Raw genomic sequence first — 21963 nt, forward strand, 5'->3', positions numbered from 1 at the left:
GTTTCACTTAAAGTTGCATTTTTCAGGAACATAACTACAACGTTAAGTGAGGAGTTACTGTGCTGTTATTATTAAACGTGACTGGCAGGAGTAGTGCTATAGCTGTCAACAGGAGATCAAGAATGCCTGATGATGTTTGCCCCAAGACTCTCTCAGCCTAGTCTCAGTGGCAATCTCCGAATAACTTCCTCTATTACACATACCACCCATCTGGGTCGCCAGAGGGATCTTACAAACTTCCCTCTTTACAGATTTCAAAGTTACTGTGACCTTTCCACTGGGACACAGCCCCACAAGCCATCGCTTTCATGTGCCATGTGCCAAGAGACCCCTCTAGTACTTGTTCCCAATGGGAGATGCTACTAACAACACATTTTACTGCTGTGTGTAATGGTGGGTAATGGAGAGATTTCATCCCTTGTCTTCAACCTCCAGCTACGAGGACCTTGGTGCCCTGGATGGGGGAAATGATGGGATGAGAGTGATCAAAAAAATTCTGGCTCTGGCTCCTTGTATCCTGAAGGATCATGGGTAAGCGCTGATGCTGTACTAAAATCCTAATGCCTATCTACATTTGACTTTTCATATCTTCTGCCTATTCCCACCTCATATTTTTTATGATCAGAAATATAAGCAAATACGAGGGGGAGTCAAATGCACATAAGAAAAGAGGGGAAAAAAGCCATTCCCTCTTAACATAAGAATGTCACATGCATTAGTAAAGAATTACTGATATTAATACAATCAGCCAGGGGATTACGCATCACGCTGGTGATGCTTGGTATTGTTGCCTGGTCATTATTTAAGTGGGTACCTAAAACTTAAAGAAAAGAGGAAAAGCAGAGAGAAGAGAATAGCAGGGGAAGAGATGAAAAGGGAGAGCAGAAAAGAAGAAAACAGTTAAGTGGAGAGAGATCTGGAGAGAGAAGCACTGCAGATACCCCTGGGTCGGTGATATTTATGGACTGTGGTAAGATATCTTATAAAACATCCCAGGAGGGGGGGAAAAAAAACATCCCAGGGGTTGTTTCTTGAGGGATTAATCTTCTCCATGATAAATGACCAGGAGATTCCCTGCTTCCATTCACTACCTTGTAATGTCCCTCATGGGATACTAGAGATCAGCACTGTAGCCCTCAACTTAGTCAGGACATTCTAAGGGCACTCTTCACTACCCGCCCAGATCGGCGGGTAGAAATCGATCCCCGAATCGTCGCGCATACTCTACCTCGTCAGGAGAAGTAAGCGGCGTCGATGGGGGAGCCGCGGCGGTTGATTTGCCGCCGTCCTCACAGCGGGGTAAGTCGAATAGGATACTTCGACTTCAGCTACGCTATTCGCGTAGCTGAAGTTTGCATATCTTACATCGACCCCTCCCCTCTAGTGTAGACCAGCCCTAAGTGTCTAGTGTGACAGTCCTGACTTTTTACCAGCTCAAGAGAAGTAATTGAAAATCTCCTGTTGTGCAACGTTGGAACAGGAATATTCAGTGTCATTGTGCTACAGGGGTGCAGACATGGAGTCGTATTCGTTCTTAGAGCTTTGATTGACCACTGAAGCACAAAATCCTCTTCAGAGTTTTCCAGGATTAAGCTCTGTAGAGTGCTTATTTTGTATTTTAAGATGGAGCCCATGTTGATGGGAGAGAGTTTTTAAGGTCAGGAATGAGATCCAAATCCAGGCATGTAATTAATTTGGCTGAGGTAAAGAAAGTGTTCAGTGTGGGAAGGTTTGGGGATTTTCAGAGGAGCATATAGTTAGGGTTTGGCTCTTTTTTGCAGTTTGGTGTAGCCTACGAAACTGTCAGCGGCTGCAATCAGTTCCAGAAAACTAGGAGTGAATTCAGATAGTTCAGTGATAGCCGTAAACACACTACCTGTGTACATGGAGAGCTTTATATTCCAAGGTCCCTTTGATACTGGAGTGAATTTACAGCTGCTGAAAGCTGCTGGGTTGACAGTTCTGGAAACTGACATGCCCTAAGTATTCACCGAGCTGGAACAGTATGAGCAGCAGCAGCAGCACAAACCTCCAACCACATTCCCTGCTGATGTGAGTCATGCGCAACCTGCAGTACCTACATCAATGGATGCAAGATAGAGTATAGAGTCCAGGCCCAGCTAGTCTTTGGCCTCTCTGTTGAGACATCCGGCAAGGGGGCCATCTGGCAAGGTGGTGGCTTTTTTGGGTTGGGTCCCTGTCCAGTAGGAACTGAACTGAGACCAGCACCACTTGTCAGGTGACCAGATTCAGACAAGCAGCCTGGAGATAAAGGCTCCTGTCACACTGGTGGTGTACCTTAGGAGCTAACGGCATTGCCTTCAGTGCGGCTACCCTGATGTGAAGGTGCTGTGAGAGGGGACTCAGACCCCTGTGTACCTCAGGTCTGGCCAGCCCTCTCCCCTCATCCTAGTGCCTCAGGCTCACAGTCGTTCATACTGCAATGGCCTCCGTCATCACCCACTCCCTGTTAGCCTCATCTCTGTCTATATTAGGTACTTAGATGACCCCCATTACCATAGTATCTGAGTGCTAGTGAGGCAGGGCAGGGCTCCCATCCCCTTTTTAAAGAAGGGACTGAGTCCCAGAGAGATTTGCCCAATGTCACACAGAGTCTGTGGCAAAGAAGGGAATTTTCCGCAGTCTCCCAAGTCCCAGGCTAGCGCCTAACCCCTAGACTATCCTTCCTCCTATCTAGATCCTTTCCCTGTCCCCCTCTCTCTTTTGTACGATCCCCTGCTATATGTTCAACCTGTGGAACTCTTTGCCAGAGGATGTTGTGAAGGCCAAGACTATAACAGGGTTAGAAAAGGAACAAGATAAACTCCTGGAAGATAGGTCCATCAGTGGCTATTAGCCAGGGTGGACAGGTATGGTGTCCCTAGCCTTGGTTTGCCAGAAGCTGGGAATGGGCGACAGGGGATGGATCACTTGATAATTACCTCTTCTGTTCATTCCCTCTGAAGCACCTGGCATTGGCCACTGTCATAAGACAGGATACTGGGCTAGATGGATATTTGGTCTGACCCAGTATGGCTGTTCTTATGATTGGTCGTTTTATGAGGGTGATTCTGTCAGGCTGAGTTATGAAGACATTTCCTGTGCAAGGCTCCAAGCAGTTTGGTGGGGATGCTTTGCAGATACAATTATTTTTTATAATTATCCCCCATGGGGAGTTGGTGCCACCCAACTGATGCAAGAGGAGAATTGTTACTGCCATCATTCAGTTACTGTTTGTAGCCTAGAGCTTGCCCTTCGCCATCAGCCTGCCTTTACCTTAAATCTTTGGAGTCCATAGCTAGTGCTGTCTCTATTATAGGTTTACTGATTCACAGGCCATAATCCCAAGCCTGCATCTCAGTGGCCGTGCTTTAATTACGCAGGTTGAGTAGAACCTTACTCTATGAGGAGTCCTATTGAACTCAGCCTTTACTCACTGTAAGTAAAAGTTTCTTTAGTATCTTACATTTGTTAGCTCCATGACCACTTTGCTTGGACAGTCCAGTGCGGTTGGTTGTTAGGTCACTGCGTTCCAGAATTTCACAGGCCAAACAAGCTGGTCAACTGGATCCTTCCACGGAATTATCTGGACCATCCTAGGAAAGAGAGTCTGATATTTCCAAGCTGGTCAAACAAAATGTGTTTGTTTCCTCTCCACATTCCCACACATGTGTTTTCAGGAGTGTGTTTCTAGAAGTTGATCCCAGACACCCAGAGATGGTGGAAAACTGGCTGCAGAATCACCCTGACCTGTCCCTCTCCGTCTCTGCCACCCACAAGGACTTCTTTGGAAAGTAAGTGTTTTCTCTTCCTCCGACTGTTCCCTTCAACTGTATGCAATTGCATCCAGCCCTGGGTACAGTCTCCCTCTGCACCCTCGTGTCTTGAGGTTAAACTCAGAGGGACTCAGTCACTAAGTTAGTGCACCCCCTTCCTAAACACCTGCATCCTTTGAACTCCTCAAACTTCTAATTTATCTTGAAGTGGGGGCAGTGCCAAGCATTCCTGACTCATCTTAGTATTGACATTATCTGATGGGATTATCCTTCATGGAAAATTGTGGCTTTACATGATGGGTGTGGATTCATATTCTCCCTGGCAAAATGTAATGCCGTGTTCATTCTTGTCCCCAACAGGCCAAGGTTCCTACACATCCAAAAGCATAAAGCAGGTGACCGCATCAACAAGAACAGCTTTGCTTGTCCGAGCGATCATCTCCCTGGAGTTTCTTGCTGAGTCGTCTGTTGGATCCCTGCACAGCAACAGGAACCTGGCCCTCCACTGCATTTCCCAGCATTCTGATCTCTTCAGATGGTCACTGGTGCATCCATTGCTGACAGAGAATTTCACTTGGAGGATCACTAGAAAGGAGGTGGGGCAGGGGTCCGAGTCTGCAGAGGTGTTTCAGCACCCACAGACGGTCGGACACAGATTATTAGCTCAGTCAGCTAAAGCAAGAAATAGGTATGAGAACCTAGCATAGAGGGAATCTCAATTCCAAGCATCTCATTTTTTTGAAGCTGCAAATACATATGATAAAAATACAACTTCTCCATGCATCAAATGGCACTTTTAGTTCATAATGAACAGCATAGGTCTTGCCCTGGAAAAAGAACTTAAGATTGTTGGTAGGTCTGTTTCTTTTTAATTATTATTTTTTAAACCTCCACTTTCAAAGCCTATGAATTCTTTTAGCGGGTATGCTCGGAGATTCCAGAACTAATGCTTCAGATTCAATTCTGTCCCCGCAGCCCCCAGTGTTCCTGAGTGATCCTACCATGACAAAGCACCGAGTGCAGCCTGTCGCTTCTGAGCAGCTCTCCAACAACAAGCCAGCATGCACAGTCTTGCTCTCCTGAGCAACCTTTCAGTAACAAACCAGCACATTTGCAGCCATTATTCCCAAACGGGCAGTATTCTACAGCTCAGACAATGGGATCCATAATGGAATGCTTTGTGAGGAAGATGTGGGATGGGTTTAAACCAGAATTTAGTGGTAATCGACTCCTTTCTTTGGCAAATCTAGTTTTAGACAGAAAGGGGAAAGCCTTGTATCTGAAGACTTGAGGACTGTGTTTAGAAAGTGTAGCTCTTTCTGGCATCCTTGGCTTATTTCCAGAGTCCTGTTACTTTAGGTCCTGTTATTTTAGCTCCAGAGCAGTGGTCTCCAATCTTTTTACGCCAAAGATCACTTTTTGAATCTACGGGCAACCCAGGATCTACCCCGCCCCTTCCCCGAGGCCTTGCCCCTTCCCCAAAGCCCCACCCCACTCACTCAGCCACCCTCATTCACTTTCACCAGGCCGGGACAGGGGTTTGGGGTTTGGAAGGGGGTGCAGGCTCTGGGCTGGGGGGTTGCAGGGTTGCAGTGTGGGTGGGGCTCTGGGCTGAGCGTCGGGCAGGGGGTTGAGGTGCAGGAGGGGGTGAGGAGTGCAAGCTTTAGGAGGGAGTTTGGGTGCAGAAGGAGGCTCCGGGCTGGGGCAGAGTGTTGGGGTGCAGGAGGGGGCGTGGGGTGCTGGCTCCGGAAGGGGGCTCAGGGCTGGGGTTTGGGGTGCAGGAGGGAGTATGCGGTGCTGGCTCTGGGAGGGGGCTCAGGGATGGGGGTTGGGGTGCGGCCTCCTGCCTGGCAGCACTTACCTCCAGTGGCTCCTGGTCGGCGGCGGGTGCAGCGAGGCTAAGGCAGGCTCCCTGCCTCTCCCGGCCCCACACCGCTCCCAGAAGGTGCCAACGCGCCCCTGCAGCCCCTGGGGTGGAGGATGCGGGGGGCACATGGCTCCGCATGCTGCCCCTCTCTGCAAGCACCGCCCCCGCAGCTCTCCCGGCCAATGGGAGCTGCGGGGGCAATGCTTGCAGGCAGAAGCAGCACACAGAGGGAGACCCCTGCACACGCGCCCCCGGGACCATGGGACTGCAGTGGCCGGTTCTGGGAGTGGTGTGGGGCCGGGGTAGGCAGGGAGTCTGCCTTAGCGGCAGCCACACTGCACTGCCGCTGGAGATCGCGATCGACTGGGAGATCCTCTAGGATCGACGGGTTGGTGACAACTGCTCTAGAGGAGTGGGAGAAATGCTTCTGATATTCCGTTTGAGCTTTCTGTTTATACAACACCTAGCACATTGTGAATGTTACAGGTAACAAATATAAAAACATAATAAAACAGTGCTGCATGTTCTGTAGATGGAAATGAGCCTCAGTTCAAACCAGCTCACACAAGAATTGCTGTGTAAAGAGTAAAATAATTATTTTGCATATTGCAGTGGGTCCAAATCAAAACCCTCCTCCACGCTCCCCATCAGATAATAATACCTAGCTCCAATGTAGCATGTTTTACCCATAGATCTCAAAGCACTTTACCAAGGAGGTCACAAGCATTATCCCCATTTTACAGGTGGGGAAACTGAGTCACAGGGAGAAGTGATTTTCCCAAGGTCATGCAGCAGGCCAGTGGCTTAGCCTGGGATAGCAGCCAGGACTCCTGGCTCCTCAACAGTGCAGCTGGAATAGCGAAGGTTTAGTTCCTTGTTCTGTTTTATCGGGGGAAGTGACTCAGGCAATAGAGATGCCTGAAAGAGCAGGGTGAGAATTCACTGGAGTGGAGAGCCAGAGCAGTCTGTTATAAGTAATGGGAGGATTTAAAGCCAAGTTGCTTTCTTGTTTTGCAGTTGGTAGCTCCTCTCCTGGCCAGCTTTGGCCAGCAGGAAGGAATAGCCAAGCCAAGGAGTCTGAGCTGATCTCAGAGGAAAGCTGTGAGAGGTCATCAGAATGGACCGCACACTTGTGGGATGGAAATATCCATCTGGTGACCTCTGCAGTCTCTGAGCACAGCAGGACGTGCTGCTGGGATATCCTCCAAGGCTGGGCTGTGAGTGCCTACTCAGACACTTAGTTGGGGCCTGCGTCAGTGCTGCCCACATCAAGCTTCGGCATATACATGTGGGGCTGTTTAGAAAGCACCACCAGATTCCAAGGGCTTTACTAAACAGCAGCACACTCTCACACTCCCTCTCTCTCTCTCCACTGCTTTCATAATCACTCTTTCACTCTTGCCCACTCCTTCATTCTCATTTTCCCTCTGGAGCCTTGCACACAACTTTGCAAGTCACCTCAACCCTGACTGATGTGCCAATGCCCAGACCCCAGCCTGGATCCCATCCAGAGCCCACCCCACCATCACTCACAACCCAGCCTTTACCTTGGTCCCACTGTTGCCTATTGCACAATCATGTCCCTGTCCCCTCCTCCCCCCAAAAGTGCATCCTGTGGGCCTGCCCCACCACTGGAAGTGGCCCCTCTGGTATCCAAAAGCCTTCAAAACAAAAAAGGACCCTCCTTCATGTGAACATGCTAAGAGAAATTTAACGGAAGAGCAGTAGGGAGGGTGGGACTCAGGCTCCATCTGCAGTGATGCTCACCCTGGGTTTGTGAGTTGGGGAACCATGTTTTGTCTTAGTTTTACCCACATTCCAGCTGAGATGATTCCCAGCAGTTTTGCAGGCCAGTGCGGGAGAGACCAAGCTGTTCAGAGAACTTTAAAAAACATCAACAACAACAAAACAACACATCCACCTAAACTGAAAGCTAGAACTGTCTTTTTAAACTGAGTTTAAACCGAGTTCCCCGACTCAGCAATGGGTGCAGCTACTAAATGGTACTTATCTATGGAGCATATAGACAACCTGTAACTCACTCTAGCAGGATTTTTAAAAGCATGATTTAATGACTGGGTAATGTAATGATTAGATGAGGTTTCAATGTCATCATACTGCATTCTTCAAGGCATAAGTGGTCACCTGCAGCAGTCCAGAACGAACTGCCCCTGTGCAGTTAAATGAACGGGTGGCAAGGAGCATTATAATTTTCCTCTGAATCATTGCTTATTGGCCTCAGCCAAGAGCACGATACTGTACTAGGCAGGGTCATGGTCTAATCCAGCAGGGCAACTACTGTCTTCCAACATTCGTCTCTCTTTTTTAGAAAACTGATTACATCACAGCCATTGTGCTGTACTGTGATTCCGTGGTACAGAAGATCATGTAACACTGCTGATCTTCTCTTAAGGACAGGAGTGAGGGAAAATCCTGTTCTCTCCCCCATGTGGCTGGGCAGCATTTCCCAGCTCAGGGAACGTGTTTGTCTAGTGTGTTCCATAGTGTCTGATATACCTTTGGCCAAACTCCTTTTGGTGCAGAAACTTTTCACAACGGCTGTGACAGCTGTGAAGGAGCCACTGACACTCCCAGAATTCCTGCTTTCCCAGAGGACTGGGCAGTTATCCACCCAGTGGGGGACGATGCTAACATGTAAACTATAGGATTTGAGATTAGCTCTCTGAGAAGTTTGCAATTGATTAATGAAGCTGCAAGAAGACTAACATTTCTGCTTACATTTTACACAATCAAATAACTTATTGGGGCTCATTCTCAGTTACTTGGCACATGCTTTAATTCCATGTAGTCTTATCAAGGAGATGGCTTATTTTTCTGAAACAACATTTGAAGAGGTTTGTTTTTTTCTGTGGGGTTGGAGGTTGTGTTTTTAGGGGCTGTTGATGTATCTGCTAGGACCGTTTCCTGGAAAAGGGGTTGCAAACCACATGGCCCATTAGGTGGTGCTGTGATCCCAGTCTCAGCTGCATTGGTGTTGGCTACTGCTCTTAAGCAGGAAGATACAGATGTAGAGACAGAGAACCGTTCTGGCTACAGGTATGGTTGCCAACCTTCCAGGACTGTCCTGGAGTCTCCAGGAATTAAAGATTATTTAATTAAAGGTTATGCCATGTGATGAAACGTCCAGGAATACATCCAACCAACATTGGCAACCCTCACTACAGGATTGTTATTTGTTTCAGAGTCACCCTGTTTTCTGAAAAGTCTGTTCTGAAATACAGACACTATCTTTGTTTATAGCATTCTAATCTAGATACTATGGTGATGAGGGCTATTTGAGCACCTGATAGTTATTAATCCGGAGCTCTCAGCCACTGTGGGCAGCAGCAGGGACCCCGGAGCCCTAGCAACGGTGGGTGCTGGACCCTCCTCCTTCCCTATTTTGGCACAGTTATTTTTAGTAAATGTCATGGACAGGTCACAGGCTTCTGTGAATTTTTGTTTATTGCCAGTGACCTGTCTGTGACTTTTCTAAAAATATCCAAGACAGAATCTTAGCCTTAGGGATGAGCCATTTCATGAACAGTAAGAGCCAACCCCAAACTCACGCTGCTTTTTCTTTGAGGTTTGAAAAGTTGTGTTTAATTTTGTTTAAAAGATCATTTCTGTGCCCTGCTTGTGCTCCAGGCAGCATCCAGAGGCTGGAATACTGAAATACAGTGAAGTAAGCTGCCCTTGCATGGCCAAACCAGGGAGTGTTGGAAATCTCAAGTTTGATCTGGCCAGACTTCAAGCCCAATGGCTCTTTCAGAGAGGTTCAGATGCTCTTTGGATGGGCACTGGACTTTCAGATGCTTCTCCAACCTGAGGAGGGCCAAAGGTACAATCCCGCTCCAGTCCCTTATAGTTGAAACGGCCTGCATCTCCCCAGCTTGGAGGAATCCCCAGAGGGCATAGGGATGGCATAGTCACTCTTACCACACCCACTTCTTGCAGCCCAGGTGTTGTGAACATGGCCAGAACATGCTGTGCACATGCTGTCCCCAGCTCGCAGGCTGTCCTTCTGAGGCTTGCCAGGTGGCTACGGTGACCTCCAGGGCACTCTAGCATGTGCCGTGGCTGGGATGAAGCCTGGTAGGGACCCAAAGAACAATAACCAGCTGCCACACACCCTGAATCCCTAACTATACCAAGCAGTTTTTGGCTACAGCGGAGAATCTGGGTCTTGAACCATTTTGAGGTTTGCCCTTTGTCAGAGGCTTGTCTCTTTCATCTGCACCTGCCGGTGGTGAGAGAGGGTTTACAGGTTACTGCTCTTGATGTGCTGGCTGCTGCTGGGCCCTGAGAACACACAGATTCCTAGATTCCAAAGCCAGAAGAGATCGTTGTGATCATCTAGTCTGACCTCCTGCATAGCACAGGCCAGAGAACTTCTCCAAAGTAATCCCTAGAGCAGAGCCTTTAGAAAAACATCGTCTTGTTTTAAACATTGTCAGTGATGGAGAATCCACCACGACTCTTGGTAAGTTGTTCCAATGTTTGTCACTCTCACCGTTAAAAATTTACGCTTTGTTTCCAGTCTGAATTTGTCTAGCTTCAACTTTTAGTCATTAATCATGTTACACATTTCTCTGCTAGACTGAAGAGCACATTATTAAATATTTGTTCCCCATGTAGGCACTTAAAAACTACAATCAAGTCATCGCTTAACCTTCTCTTTGTTAAGCCATACAGATTGAATGCCTTGAGTCTATCACTATAAGGCAGGTTTTCTAATCCTTTAACCCTTCTCGTGGTTCTTCTCTGAACAATCTCCAATTCATCAATATCCTTCTTGAATTGTGAGCACCAGAACCAGACACAGTATTCTGGCAGCGGTTGCACCAGTGCCAAAGACACACGTAAAATAACCTCTCTACACCTACTTGAGATTCCCCTGTTTATCTATCCCAGGATCGCCACAGTGTCACACTGGGAGCTCTTGTTCAGCTGATTATTTACCCCCAAATCTTTTTGTAGATACATACATTTACATTTAGCCATATTAAAACACATATTGTTTGCTTATGCCCAGTTTACCAAGCAATCCAGATGGCTCAGAATCAGTAACTTGCCCTCTTCATTATTTACCACTTCCCCAATTTTTGTAATCTGCAAACTTTATCATTGATGAGTTTGTTTTCTTTCAGATCATTAATAAAAATGTTACGTAGCATAGGGCCAAGAACCAATCCCTCCAGGACCCCACTGGAAATACACCCACTCGATAGATGATTCCCCATTTACAGTTATATTTTGAGATCTATCAGTTAGCCACTTTTTAATCCATTTAATGTGTGGCATGTTAACTTTTTATCATTCTAGTTTTTTAATCAAAATGTTGTGTGGTACTAAGTCAAAGTATGTTGTGTCAATACTATTACCTTTATCAACCAAGCTTGTAATCTCATCAAACAAAGATATCAAGTTAGTTTGACAGGATGTATTTTCCATAAACCCTTGTTGATTTGCATTAATTACTTTACCCTCCTTTAGTTTTTCTTAGTTCTATTAATCAAGTGCTCTGTCAGCCACTCCATTATCTTGCCTGGGATCATTGTCAGGCTGACAGGCCTATATTTACCTGAGTCACGCAGTTTACCCTTTTCAAAAATTGGCACAACTTTAGCTTTCTTATTGAAAATCAACATTAATTGTCCAGCGAGCTCCTCAGTCAGGTCTTTTAAAACTCTTGGATGCAAGTTATCTGGCCCCACAGATTTAAAAATGTTTACATCACCCACCTTGTCTTTTTAAAATGTCTATCTGTAGTAGCTTCTGTGTGTGATTGACAAGCTGTGATCACCTGAGCTGCATTCAGAAGGAGCTAGAATAGCACGAGCCAGTTGCTGAATTTTTAATTAGTTGTTTATTAATTTCTTTCATGCCATTCTATTAGCTCTTGACTTGTTCTTCTAAGTAAATGACAACATATCAACAATATTGGCTTACAAAAATAATGTGTACCTGAAAAGATGGGGACCAAAACACATGCTATCCCAATCAGGTAAGTGTCAGATAAGAAAAGGTCTGGTTAAAGAATGCTAAACGTCAGTGTTTGTAATGAGACAGGGCCCCTGTCCCATTTAAATGCCTACCTTGCAGTTCCATCCTGATGACTGCTAGTTCTGAGCCTTTTTTTAAAAGTCCAGTCTTTTTCTGAGTGGCAGTTTGTTTTTCAGTTCAGCACGTACTGCTGTGTTTCAGTGCTCAGACAAGTAATATGCTGGAGAAAGATTGTGGGTTTAAGCCATTACCCACTGGCAGCAGCTCCCTGACATGAGCAACTTGTGCCTGAGTGGGCCTTGCTACAGCCAGTAAGAGAGTGTAGCTTGCACTCCCCGACCCCGCCAGATGGTGCAGAAGGGAGGCATGGCCACTGGCCCTTCTTTGTTTCTGTTGTGAAATTCAACTCTGCTATCTGCCCTAGACTTGACAGACCTCAGGTGGTGAGATCAAGGTGAGAGGGATGATGGTTAGTGCGCTAGGCTGGCACTCAGCAAACCTGGGTTCAGTTGCTTGCTACTCCAGAGACTTCCTGTGTGACCTTGGGTAAGTCACTTAACCTTTCTGTGCCTCAATGTCCCCATCTGTACTGTGGGGATAATAGCTCTGCCCTGCCATACAGGGATATTGTGAGGGTAAATACATTAAAGATTGGCAAGCGGTCAGTTACTACGATAACAAGGGGCACATAAGTACCGTATATAGACAGACCGAAAGGGCCATGACCGTACCTATTAACCACCCTCCCTTACTGCACGTCCTTACAGGGCTGGGCATAATCTAACCCTCATTAAAGAAATGTCTCCTGTGCTGCCCAATGCATGCCCAGCTGCAGAGATGGGGTCATGAATGGTACATCATTATTGCTGTGCTAATTCCAAGAAATGTTTGTATGCCAATGCAAAACCAAAGGATGTGGGAGCAAGTTGTCTTGTCACCACTTGCTTTTCTAAAACAATTATCTTTCTGTAAGTGCACGAGAACACGACATGCAGACATAAACCAGCCTACTGCCGAGTGCTTAGAAAGTTGAGCCTACATCCTGTTCGCAAAAACAGTGGTGTTTTTACAGTACATAAGCCGGTTTGTCTAATATCTCATTGGTATAAATAACAGTTGAGAGAAGTGCTGGTACACAGTGTGGTCTGTCTAGCACGCGTGTGTGGTTATAGTCAGAAAAGTAACAATGTTAAAGTGGTACCTTCTGACTCTGAGTGTCTCCCTGCTTACCTACAAAACCGGTGCCTTTTGTTGCCCATGCAGCCCAGTAATGGGACAGTGAGCTAGTCTCTATTCTGCCTCATACATTGTAATCAACAAAAGCATCAGCTGAATGCCAGTTCCACAATCTGCATTATTGGTGAGGATATAAGAGACAGACAGAACCCGGGGGATCGTCAGATCCCAGGTTTGGATCTGCCCCGCTGTCAATTAGAATATCTGTCACCTGACTTATATGCAGGAGATTAGATCTGGCATAAGCAAATAAATATACAGCCACATACAGGCGTTCATGTGCATTTTAGAGTGTGTAAATACTGTCGCGAAGGTTTGATGCCTCATTATGGTGTGGTCTAGAATAGTGCCTGAAGGTTCTAATCAAGAGCAGGTCCCAGCTGCGCTAGGCACTGTACAAACATGTAATTAGAGGTGATCCCTGACCTAAAGAGTTGTACAATCCAAATAGATAAGACAAACAAAGAGTGGGATGGCACTGCAAAGGGAAGTGACTTGCCCAAAGTCACCCAAGAGGTTCGTGGCTCGGAACAGAGCACTGCCAATCTAGTGTCCTACCTCCTGGATCATCTTCTATGCTATTTTCAAGTCCTTTGTTAAAGCAGTGCATCCGGGTATTCCTTGCCATTTGTCACCCGGGACTTGCTATTCTGGGAGGATGATAGTGCTGTGGAAGTAGGAGAATCTCATTCTTACTCCTTTTTATTTAGGGAAAATGGGAGAATTTATCACTCAAAGACATGTCGAGTATCATTGCATCACTTACTCTCAGTATTTGTCATAAGAATGCCTTTCGCAGCATGGATTGCTATGGGAGCCACTGCCAAATACCCCGGATCTAAACAGACAAAAATGGGAAGAGCAGGCTTCATCATTTTGTCATATGATAGAAGGGGAAAGGAACTGATGGTAAGAACAAGGCACATGGTCAGAATGGAGAAGGCCAAGCCACTTTAGGAAATGCTGGCTGATGTGATGTGTTAGGGGTTGGGAAGAGGTATCCTCTCTAATTTATTTAGGGTTGCCAACCCTCCAGGACTGTCATGTGATGAAACCCCCAGGAATATGTCCAACCAAAATTGGCAACCTTAGAATGTATTCCTTCTCTGCTTCTCAGAGATGACGGAGGGAGGGCTCTGGGTCCCACAAACTGCAGACCACATATTGGAGATGAGTGCCCCACCCCATTAACCCCTCCTGGGGAAGGGTGTGCAAAGGAGGGAACCAATCCCCTTGTCCTATTAGACTGGCAGCTTGGCCTAGGTTTTAAACAGGGAGAGAGCCCCATGGCAGACAGCGTAACATCATGGGGGTTGGTATCTGCTACTCCCCTGGAATCGGCGAAGGCATGGGAGCACTGTTTAAAGTATGTGTTTCATTTCTGTAAGCAGCGATTGCATTGTCGGCATTGGTTCTTGGCAGGCTGTATGGGACTCAGTGGGTAACCTTTCCTCACTAGGGACCACCCTGTACTTAGTGATGTGGTGTCTTGAGCAATCTCTTCCTGGCAGACTGCTATGATTACTAAGTGTTATGCAAACACACCTGTCCTTAGGTTACTTTGTTTCCTCCCTCTACACTCCCTTTGTCAGTTTCTGCACCACTTGTGTCTTGTGTAAAAGCTATATTGTGAGCTTTCTGGGGCACAGACTCTCTGTGTGGTGGTTTGTTTGCATCATGCCTAGTACGATGGGGCCTCATGCCTGTGCTGGGATCCTCAGGCTCAGCCATCATAGAAATAGTAAATAATGATAACCAACAGAAAACTGGCTTCTCCGCTGTAGCTTCTCAGTGTCTGTTACAGAGGTTTGTCTGAGTGCCATCAACAAGGCTGTTGGCATTGTTGCCTCACTCTGGTGTATAGAGACGTTTGCAGAAATTGCAACATTCCCAGCTGTCATTTGGGTTATGGTTAATTAGTGATGTTTGCATGGTGCCTTTGATGTTCCAGGACCAAATTCAGAGCGGGTGTAAGTGGGTACAACTCCATTGCCTTCAGTGGAGCTGCATCCTCCTACTCCACATTTGAATTTGGCCCCCAGCAGGATGACGTAACCACCCTGCTATTGTTTTTGAACACATCTGGTGACTTGCCACAACTGACCTCTCAGACATTCTCTCTCCTTTCCACACTCTCTCTGCTTATCTAGACGTGGCTTCTTCTCTCTCCCTTTGGACAGCCTGTTTCCTGCTGCTGCTGTAAGACCCTTCTCTGTGGCTCCTGACATCTGGAATTGCCTTCCTAGCTCTCTCCTCTTTGTTCCCCTTCCATCTTTCTTCAAGTTTCCAGAGGAGACTTGTCATTTCTCCCTTGCCAGTATCTCCTCATGTATCTCCCCTGCTCTCACTGTTTATGATTGGACTGGATAAGTGTATCACTTAACCCTAGATAATTTGAAAAGCTCTACCAAAGAAAGTGTTGCATTGCTCTTGATGTGGTTATGCTAGGGATGGGGCTTCCTGGGATTGGAGCTGTACTGCTAACAGCTTACCAGCACTCATGCTCTTCATGCTCAGACATAGCAGATTAAGATCATACCTTGCTTGAATGAGATCTCTTCCATCCATCCACGTGGGAAGATTACTCAGGCTGCGAACAGGTGTTATGCTTTTGTGTTTGTGTGTTTGTTTACTTATACCAGCAAAATCCACAGTTTTCATTCTGGTAGTGCCTTAAGCTGTGTGATTCTGTAACTTGTGCAATTTAAGGCACTGCTTGAGCGTGTGGTATGTGTTGGTCAGTAATGGCAATGCCAGGAGAACAGAGGTGACTGTCCCAGGGCATGTCCCTCCATTTAGACTGACTGTGATAAGGGGTAGAAGCCAATGTGGCAGAAAGGGGGAGAGTAGACTCCCTCTCTTTGGAAAAGGTTGCCTTCTTCCCAGCCAAGGCTTGTGGCAGTAGTGAGTTCTTCCCTCTTTTACAAGGGGAGAGCCAGGGATAAGGGGTGGGTTAAAAGGGCAAGCACCTCTAGTGGCACAACATCCTCTAGTTCCTCGTTCAAGACTGGAACTCAAGGCCTTCTCTGATGCTACAGTGTGAGCTGCTAGTCTCCAGGCTTTGCACTGGTAGATGCTGGATTTTGCCTAAGTATTTACCATTGCTCATAGCCTATACCTAATGTCCCAGACAGGAGCAGGACAGGTGGAAATCATCAGGGAGAGAGGTACTGTCTGTGTGCTGATGCGGAGGAGGGATTCCTGCCCACCCCGGAAGAGGATAGGTCTGTTTTGCAGAGGCGTGTGTGGGCATTTAACATTTTAGTTTCAGGCACATGACACAGATGAAATGTGCAGTCTCCCACACAAAGGGTGTGACCTTTCCTGTGTAAAGGGAGCTCAGAGTTGCTGCTGCTTTGGTGGTGGTTGGGAGAACAGAGAAGGCTGCTGGTTTGCCTGCAGGGGAGAAAGGCAGAATAAAACTGTGACGGGGTAGTCTGCCTCTTAAGGGTGGTGGAGCCTAATGGTCAGCCCACCCCATCATGTGGTATGGCCCTTTAAGAGGCTGGATGATTCGACTACATAATAAAGACCTGGGAAATATTGGGAGAGAGGAAGTGGTCCTGGGAGTAAGAAGTGTTCAGAAGGAAAATTCTGTTCCTGCTTCTTTAAGGGGCTGGGGCCAGTAGCCTTGCAGAGAGCATGGGGCAAGGTTCTCCTCTCCCCCAACCAACTGGGGATGAGCTGGGAGACAGGGACCAGCATAAATGCTGCCTCCTTCGTAGCGAGGCAGACATCAGCAGGAGAAGATGGGCCTGCTGTGCACCCTGAGGACTAATGAGGGAAGAAAGGGCTAGCTAGGGAGAAGCTGGCTAAAGCCCTACAGTGGGCGAAATTACAGTACAGCTCCAGAAGGTGAGCTGGAGATTTGTGGTTTAAGGAGAGGGATAATAATTGCCCAGCTCCAGGAGGGCTGGGACTCCTGCCTGAAGGAGAGACAGAGGGCTGGGAACAGAGCTCAGAGGGCAGGCTTCCAAGGAGCCCTGAAAGCCACAAGGACCTTTTGGTTATTTGGGACTTTCCAGGACTGTTTTGTATGGGGTTTTGTAATAAACCAGCCCCAAGGAGGGTAATATTGACTCAAGAGAGCCCAAAGTGGAGTTATTGGCTTCCTGTGAGGAGAAATGTTGGCAGGGCTCACCTGCAGGGCCATGCCTGACTGAAAGGGGATACACCGGGTGACCTCCCCACCATCACAAAAACCTACCCTCATCAATGGCTACAAATTACTCCAGCTGATGCTAATGTGGGGGTAACTTTAGCGCTTGTGAAAGAGTGACACTCTCAGTGCTGGTTTGAGACGGACATAGTGCCACACAGCTTTGCCACTGCAGCTCCATCTTGACTAGCATCTCCAACTGCTGTTCTAGTCCTGGGATCTTCCCCCCACCCCCACCATAAAGCTCTGCTAATGCACTTCAGTCCTGACCTGTAGGTTCCCTGCTAGTCCAGTCCTTGCCCTCTCACCCTCCTCCATCTGCTCTGCTAATTCACTTCTACCTGCGCTGTAACAACCCTTGGTATTCAAGTCTTGGATCCCTACATAAATACCTCAGTCCTGATCCTCAGCATCACTTACTAGTTCCTGCCATGTGTCCTTAGAAACGTTCGGCCAGTGCTCCTCACTGCTAACCAGTGTCATTCTAGCTCCTGGGCCCCTCCAGCAAAGGCACTGAGAATTGTGCCACAGAGGGTTTGTGATATAAACATACCAGACCTAGACAACCAGTCAGATTTTCATTTCTGGTCTGAGTCAGGATGTAAGCCTGGATTCTAGTGAAGGGCTCGTGCACTCACCCACTGCATCAGTCATATCTTTCCTCTGCCCTCCACAATGTGTTTTAGTGCTGCTTGTAATGTCTCATGTCTGCCCTGGCATTGGTTCCTGTGAGATAAACTCTTCTTATCCTGGGGCAGAAGCATGCTGTTCAGATTCTTTGTGCCCCTAACTTGGAGAGGGGACTGCATGCTCTCACCCCCCAGGTATTTTTCATAATCATGGTATCTCAGAACTCAGGAAGGTAGAAAATTTAGAAGACTCTGTCCCTCTTTTTCCAGGCCACTTACAGGTACTGCCCAAACAAGCAAGACAAATGCGTTCCAGAAAATGAAATACAAGGGCAGCCAGAAAGTTGGGGATGCCACACATGGTTTGGAAGCTGCAGTAATTGATAGACCAAAGATTTTCCTTTCCCATCATGCCTTGGGGTGAATGTGTTGTAATTTGATGCTTGGCTATTGGGTCACTTATTTGCTGCTGATATGGTGGGAGCTCTTTATGAAGTTACCTTTCAGTGATTATCACTTTTATTCAAGAAACGCCCAGGACTGGAATAGCTGGTGGAACAGCAGGTCTGGACTGAGGTGCATTGGCACCAAGACTAAAATAGCAGAGGGCTGCAGGTGCTTTGACAGTGCTATGATATGGCTCAGGACTGGGATGGCAGCAGGGTTGGGCAGACTAGGATTTTGTAGTGAAAAACGATTCCATTTCTCGTCTCCTTTTGCACAATACATTGCAGCACACCAGTATTTTAAAGCTATAAAGAATCTTGGGTAAGCTTGCATTGTGCCTGCTTGTGCTGGCCTGGCCTTATCCAGCCAGAGTTGCCAGTTTCTCAATGCTATAAATATTTGAAAAGCCTTTTCAATGGTACCAGCATAGGGGACTCTATTGTGCTATAGAGAGGGCTGATTCATCAGGCAAAGACCTGCAACAAGGAGGAATGGAAATGCCAACAGCTAGACAGGAATGAGCCCCAGTTAAAGACCTGGTAACAGCAGGACCTGGCACATAGGAGGAGGAAAAAGATAGCTGCATTTGAGTCAAGGCTAGTGTATTCTTATAACATAAAAACCTGGTTCCACTGCCACCAGGGAGACGTGCATGGGGGGAGCCAGCCTATAGGAGCAGCTGCTGAACCTATTCTAATAAAATAGCCAAGGACCTGTTTCCAGGAGTGTGCTCAACCAGATTCACTTTCCACAAAACAGCATATGTTCTTTGTTGCCTTTTTCATGAGAGCAAATTGGGGTTTGGATAATATAAGAATTTTTTTCTCCCCAGACCTTTGTTCAGAATTTAACCACATCCAAACAGGAAAATATTTTCACTTGTCTTTAAACTACAGTGGATTACACTTAGTAGCAACCTTTCAGTTCCCAGCAGAAAGTTGCTATTATTGAAGAGTTGCCAATAAGTGAAAGTTATGTTTGTGGGGCTGCAGCCAGGGAAGAAAGCCCTGGGACGTGTTTGGTCTGCATGTCCTAGCATTTCTTGTCCTGGTGGCAGCCCCACAAACCTGCCTCCTGCTGGGACCTTTCTTCCAAAAAATCATTGTGAATCCCATTAACATTAGATTAAGTGGGAAGGGATAAGTTCCTGGTAAAAGTTGCTAATATTAGGACTGCTGTTAAGCAGCATCCACTGTAGGTATGTGTTTATTTATTGCACCATTTTTCTTTGGGTTTTGGCTAAAAGCAGAAGTTTCAAACACCAGTAGAAAACCAATTCTCAGAGGAGGTTAAGTGCAGAGGACATGGGACTGAAATTCAGGAAACCTGGGGTAAAACTCTGGCTCCAATGTAGTCAATGGGAGTTTTGTCACTGTGATTGACACCCTCCACCCCCATACATGCTCTTACATCACTGACTTCAGTGGGGCCAGGATCCACCCCTGGTTTCTGTTCTGTTCTGGTGCTGATCTGCAGCGTGACATTGGGAATGTCACTTTACCTCTCTGTGCCCTCATTTCCCCATCTATAATGGTTTAGGAGACTGATACTTACCCACCTTTGTGAAGCATTTTGAAATCTGTGGATGAAAGGTGGTGTACTATAAATGCTGGGAGCAAAATTAGAGGGGCTGGGAATGTCACGAGAGCCTGTTGGCGTGCGATTGCAGACCTAAGATGCTTAGATGTGGTTCAGCTAAACACCCACACTTGGGGTTCCACCCAGTGGAATCTTCAAACTTTTTGCAGTTTGCCCTATTTTCACCATTCCTCAGTGGCAACCTCCTGTAGTGAAACAAAGTATGATGATAAAAGGGGAAAGTGAGGATGTAAAAGAGCATGTGTTAGAGATTCCTGAGAAGAGAGGCTAAGCCCTTCGCAAAAACCCACACTTTGGCTGAAAGCAGAAGCTTGGCTGAAAGAATCATCTGGGGAGGTTTTGGGGTTTGTGGGCAATTGAAAAAATTGTTCCTTGAAGTTTTCTTTCTGCACAATGTTCTACCTCAACTTGAGCTTAGGAACAGTGTGACGGGGTTCTCGGCGTGCAACCTGGACTGTGGCGCCACCAAGCCCTCTGTCCCACCAATCTGGGCTGCCTCTCACACTGTGATGCTGTTGCCAAGCTACAAATCTCTGACAGGTGCTGCACTTTCACAGACAGCCACAGGCAGGGACACACCCAACTGAGTTACATGCATGCTTCTCCCAGCCACTCATGAACCAACAATAGAGAGGCTCCAGCCACTTCTCCACAGTCTTGCACCCCAGAACTGTACTGTTTTGCACTGGTCAGAAGCCTGACCAGTGTAAGTTCATTACCAAGTCTGCCCCTCCTTCGATGTAGAGTGGACACACACTAGCCTTTGCACTTCAACCAAAACACACTGTTTTAGGTAAAATATAACACAGATTTACTAACTACAGAAAGTTAGATTTTAACTGATTATAGGTAGTAAGCATAGAAATCCAAGTTGGTTACCTAAGAAATAAAAGTAAATCCACAGTCTGAGTTCTATAAACTAAACAGGATTTGAATCAAGCAGTGTGTCACCCTGATAGATGGTACAAACAGGTCATTGATCTTCAATACACAGGCTGGAACTACCTTCCAGCCCGGGACCACCCTCTCCAGTTCAGTCTTTGTCCTCCAGATGTGTTTCTAGGTGTTGAGTTGTGGGGGGAGTGAGGCCAAGTCATGATGTCGTTTCCCCCCTTTATAATTTCTTCCAGTTTGTTGGAAAGATGTTTTGCTATGAGGTCAAGCAGTCTCCATTGTCTACGTGCTCTCCCTGAGAAGTTTCCATTGTAGACAGTTCCTGGGATAGTGAATTCTCTTTAATGGGCCATCAGCACATCTGGCTACTCTATTGTTGTACCTGAAAGGCTGGATGTGGGTGTTCCCAACCTCACAACATATTTCAGTAACATATGCAGCAATATTTTAACCTCACATACAATGATAGCACATACAATCCAACAGGATATTAATACGACTTTTAAAATGATACCTCACAAGGCATACTGCATACAAAACATATCATAATTATGTGACAGTGTTGAATATGGGGGTTCCTGGGTGTAGCTTTGAGTACCACAAACCTTCTCCTGTAGGATAATCTGAATCTTTGGATGACAGAAAATGGAAGGGTAATGTGAACAGCCAAGCCAGAAAAACTAGCTCCGAGTACAAAAAGGTAAAGAAGTGTTTCTGAGAATGCAGACAAATTTGTTAGGAGACAGAATTAGCCCAGAAATAGAAGGGTTGCAAGAAGGAAGCACTGTCCCCATATGTGACTGGGAGAAGAACATGGGGAGTGGAGGAAGGAACAGTATATGGAGCAGGTGGCTGCCTCAGTTCCCCATGACAAATTTTAGTGCCCAGGGCAAATACTTTGCTTCCCGTTCCCTCCAAGTACCGAGTACAAAATACTGCAGAGTGCTGAGTGCCTCTCATCTCCCATTGAAGTCAACTGGAGTTGAGGATGCTCAGCGTCTTTCTTGGTGGATGGGTGGGATTCTGACCCCGAGGATTGTAAAGGGATGGGCAACCAAGAGTTGACCCAGAGGGTGTCAGGAGCATCTCAAGGGAGGCTGGAGAAAAAGTTGCTCATCTGGCAACAATCTGCTTTTCTCTTGGTTCCTGCTAAAATGTCCATCATGCAGCTCTGCTTAATTTTCACTTCCTTGCGTGCTTTCTCTGTGACTCATGAGCAGACACAAGGTATTTGGTCTCATGCCTGATGCTGGCTTGGCCGTAAGACAAATTGCATAAGCAAAGCAGCTTAAAAGGTGCCATTAATGGCTGATACAAGCCAGAGGGAGAGATGCTAAGGGAGAAAGTGAC

The 21963-nt window shown here is 46.7% G+C and overlaps 1 protein-coding gene across 1 annotated transcript in view; it reads left to right on the plus strand.

The window, feature by feature from the left end:
* Positions 1-5177, plus strand: part of HEMK1 (HemK methyltransferase family member 1) — a 42703-nt gene extending 37526 nt beyond the window's left edge. Inside the window, exons 9-11 of the mRNA XM_024205689.2 lie at positions 436-531; positions 3681-3794; positions 4137-5177. Coding sequence (XP_024061457.2) covers positions 436-531; positions 3681-3794; positions 4137-4236 — 310 coding nt within the window. The 3' untranslated portion in view covers positions 4237-5177. The remainder of the gene's footprint in view (positions 1-435; positions 532-3680; positions 3795-4136) is intronic.
* Positions 5178-21963: the final 16786 nt, after the last annotated feature.

The sequence above is a fragment of the Terrapene carolina genome, unplaced genomic scaffold (genome assembly GCF_002925995.2).
Source record: "Terrapene carolina triunguis isolate 2854851 unplaced genomic scaffold, T_m_triunguis-2.0 Scaffold232, whole genome shotgun sequence".
NCBI classification, from domain to species: Eukaryota; Metazoa; Chordata; order Testudines; family Emydidae; genus Terrapene; species Terrapene triunguis.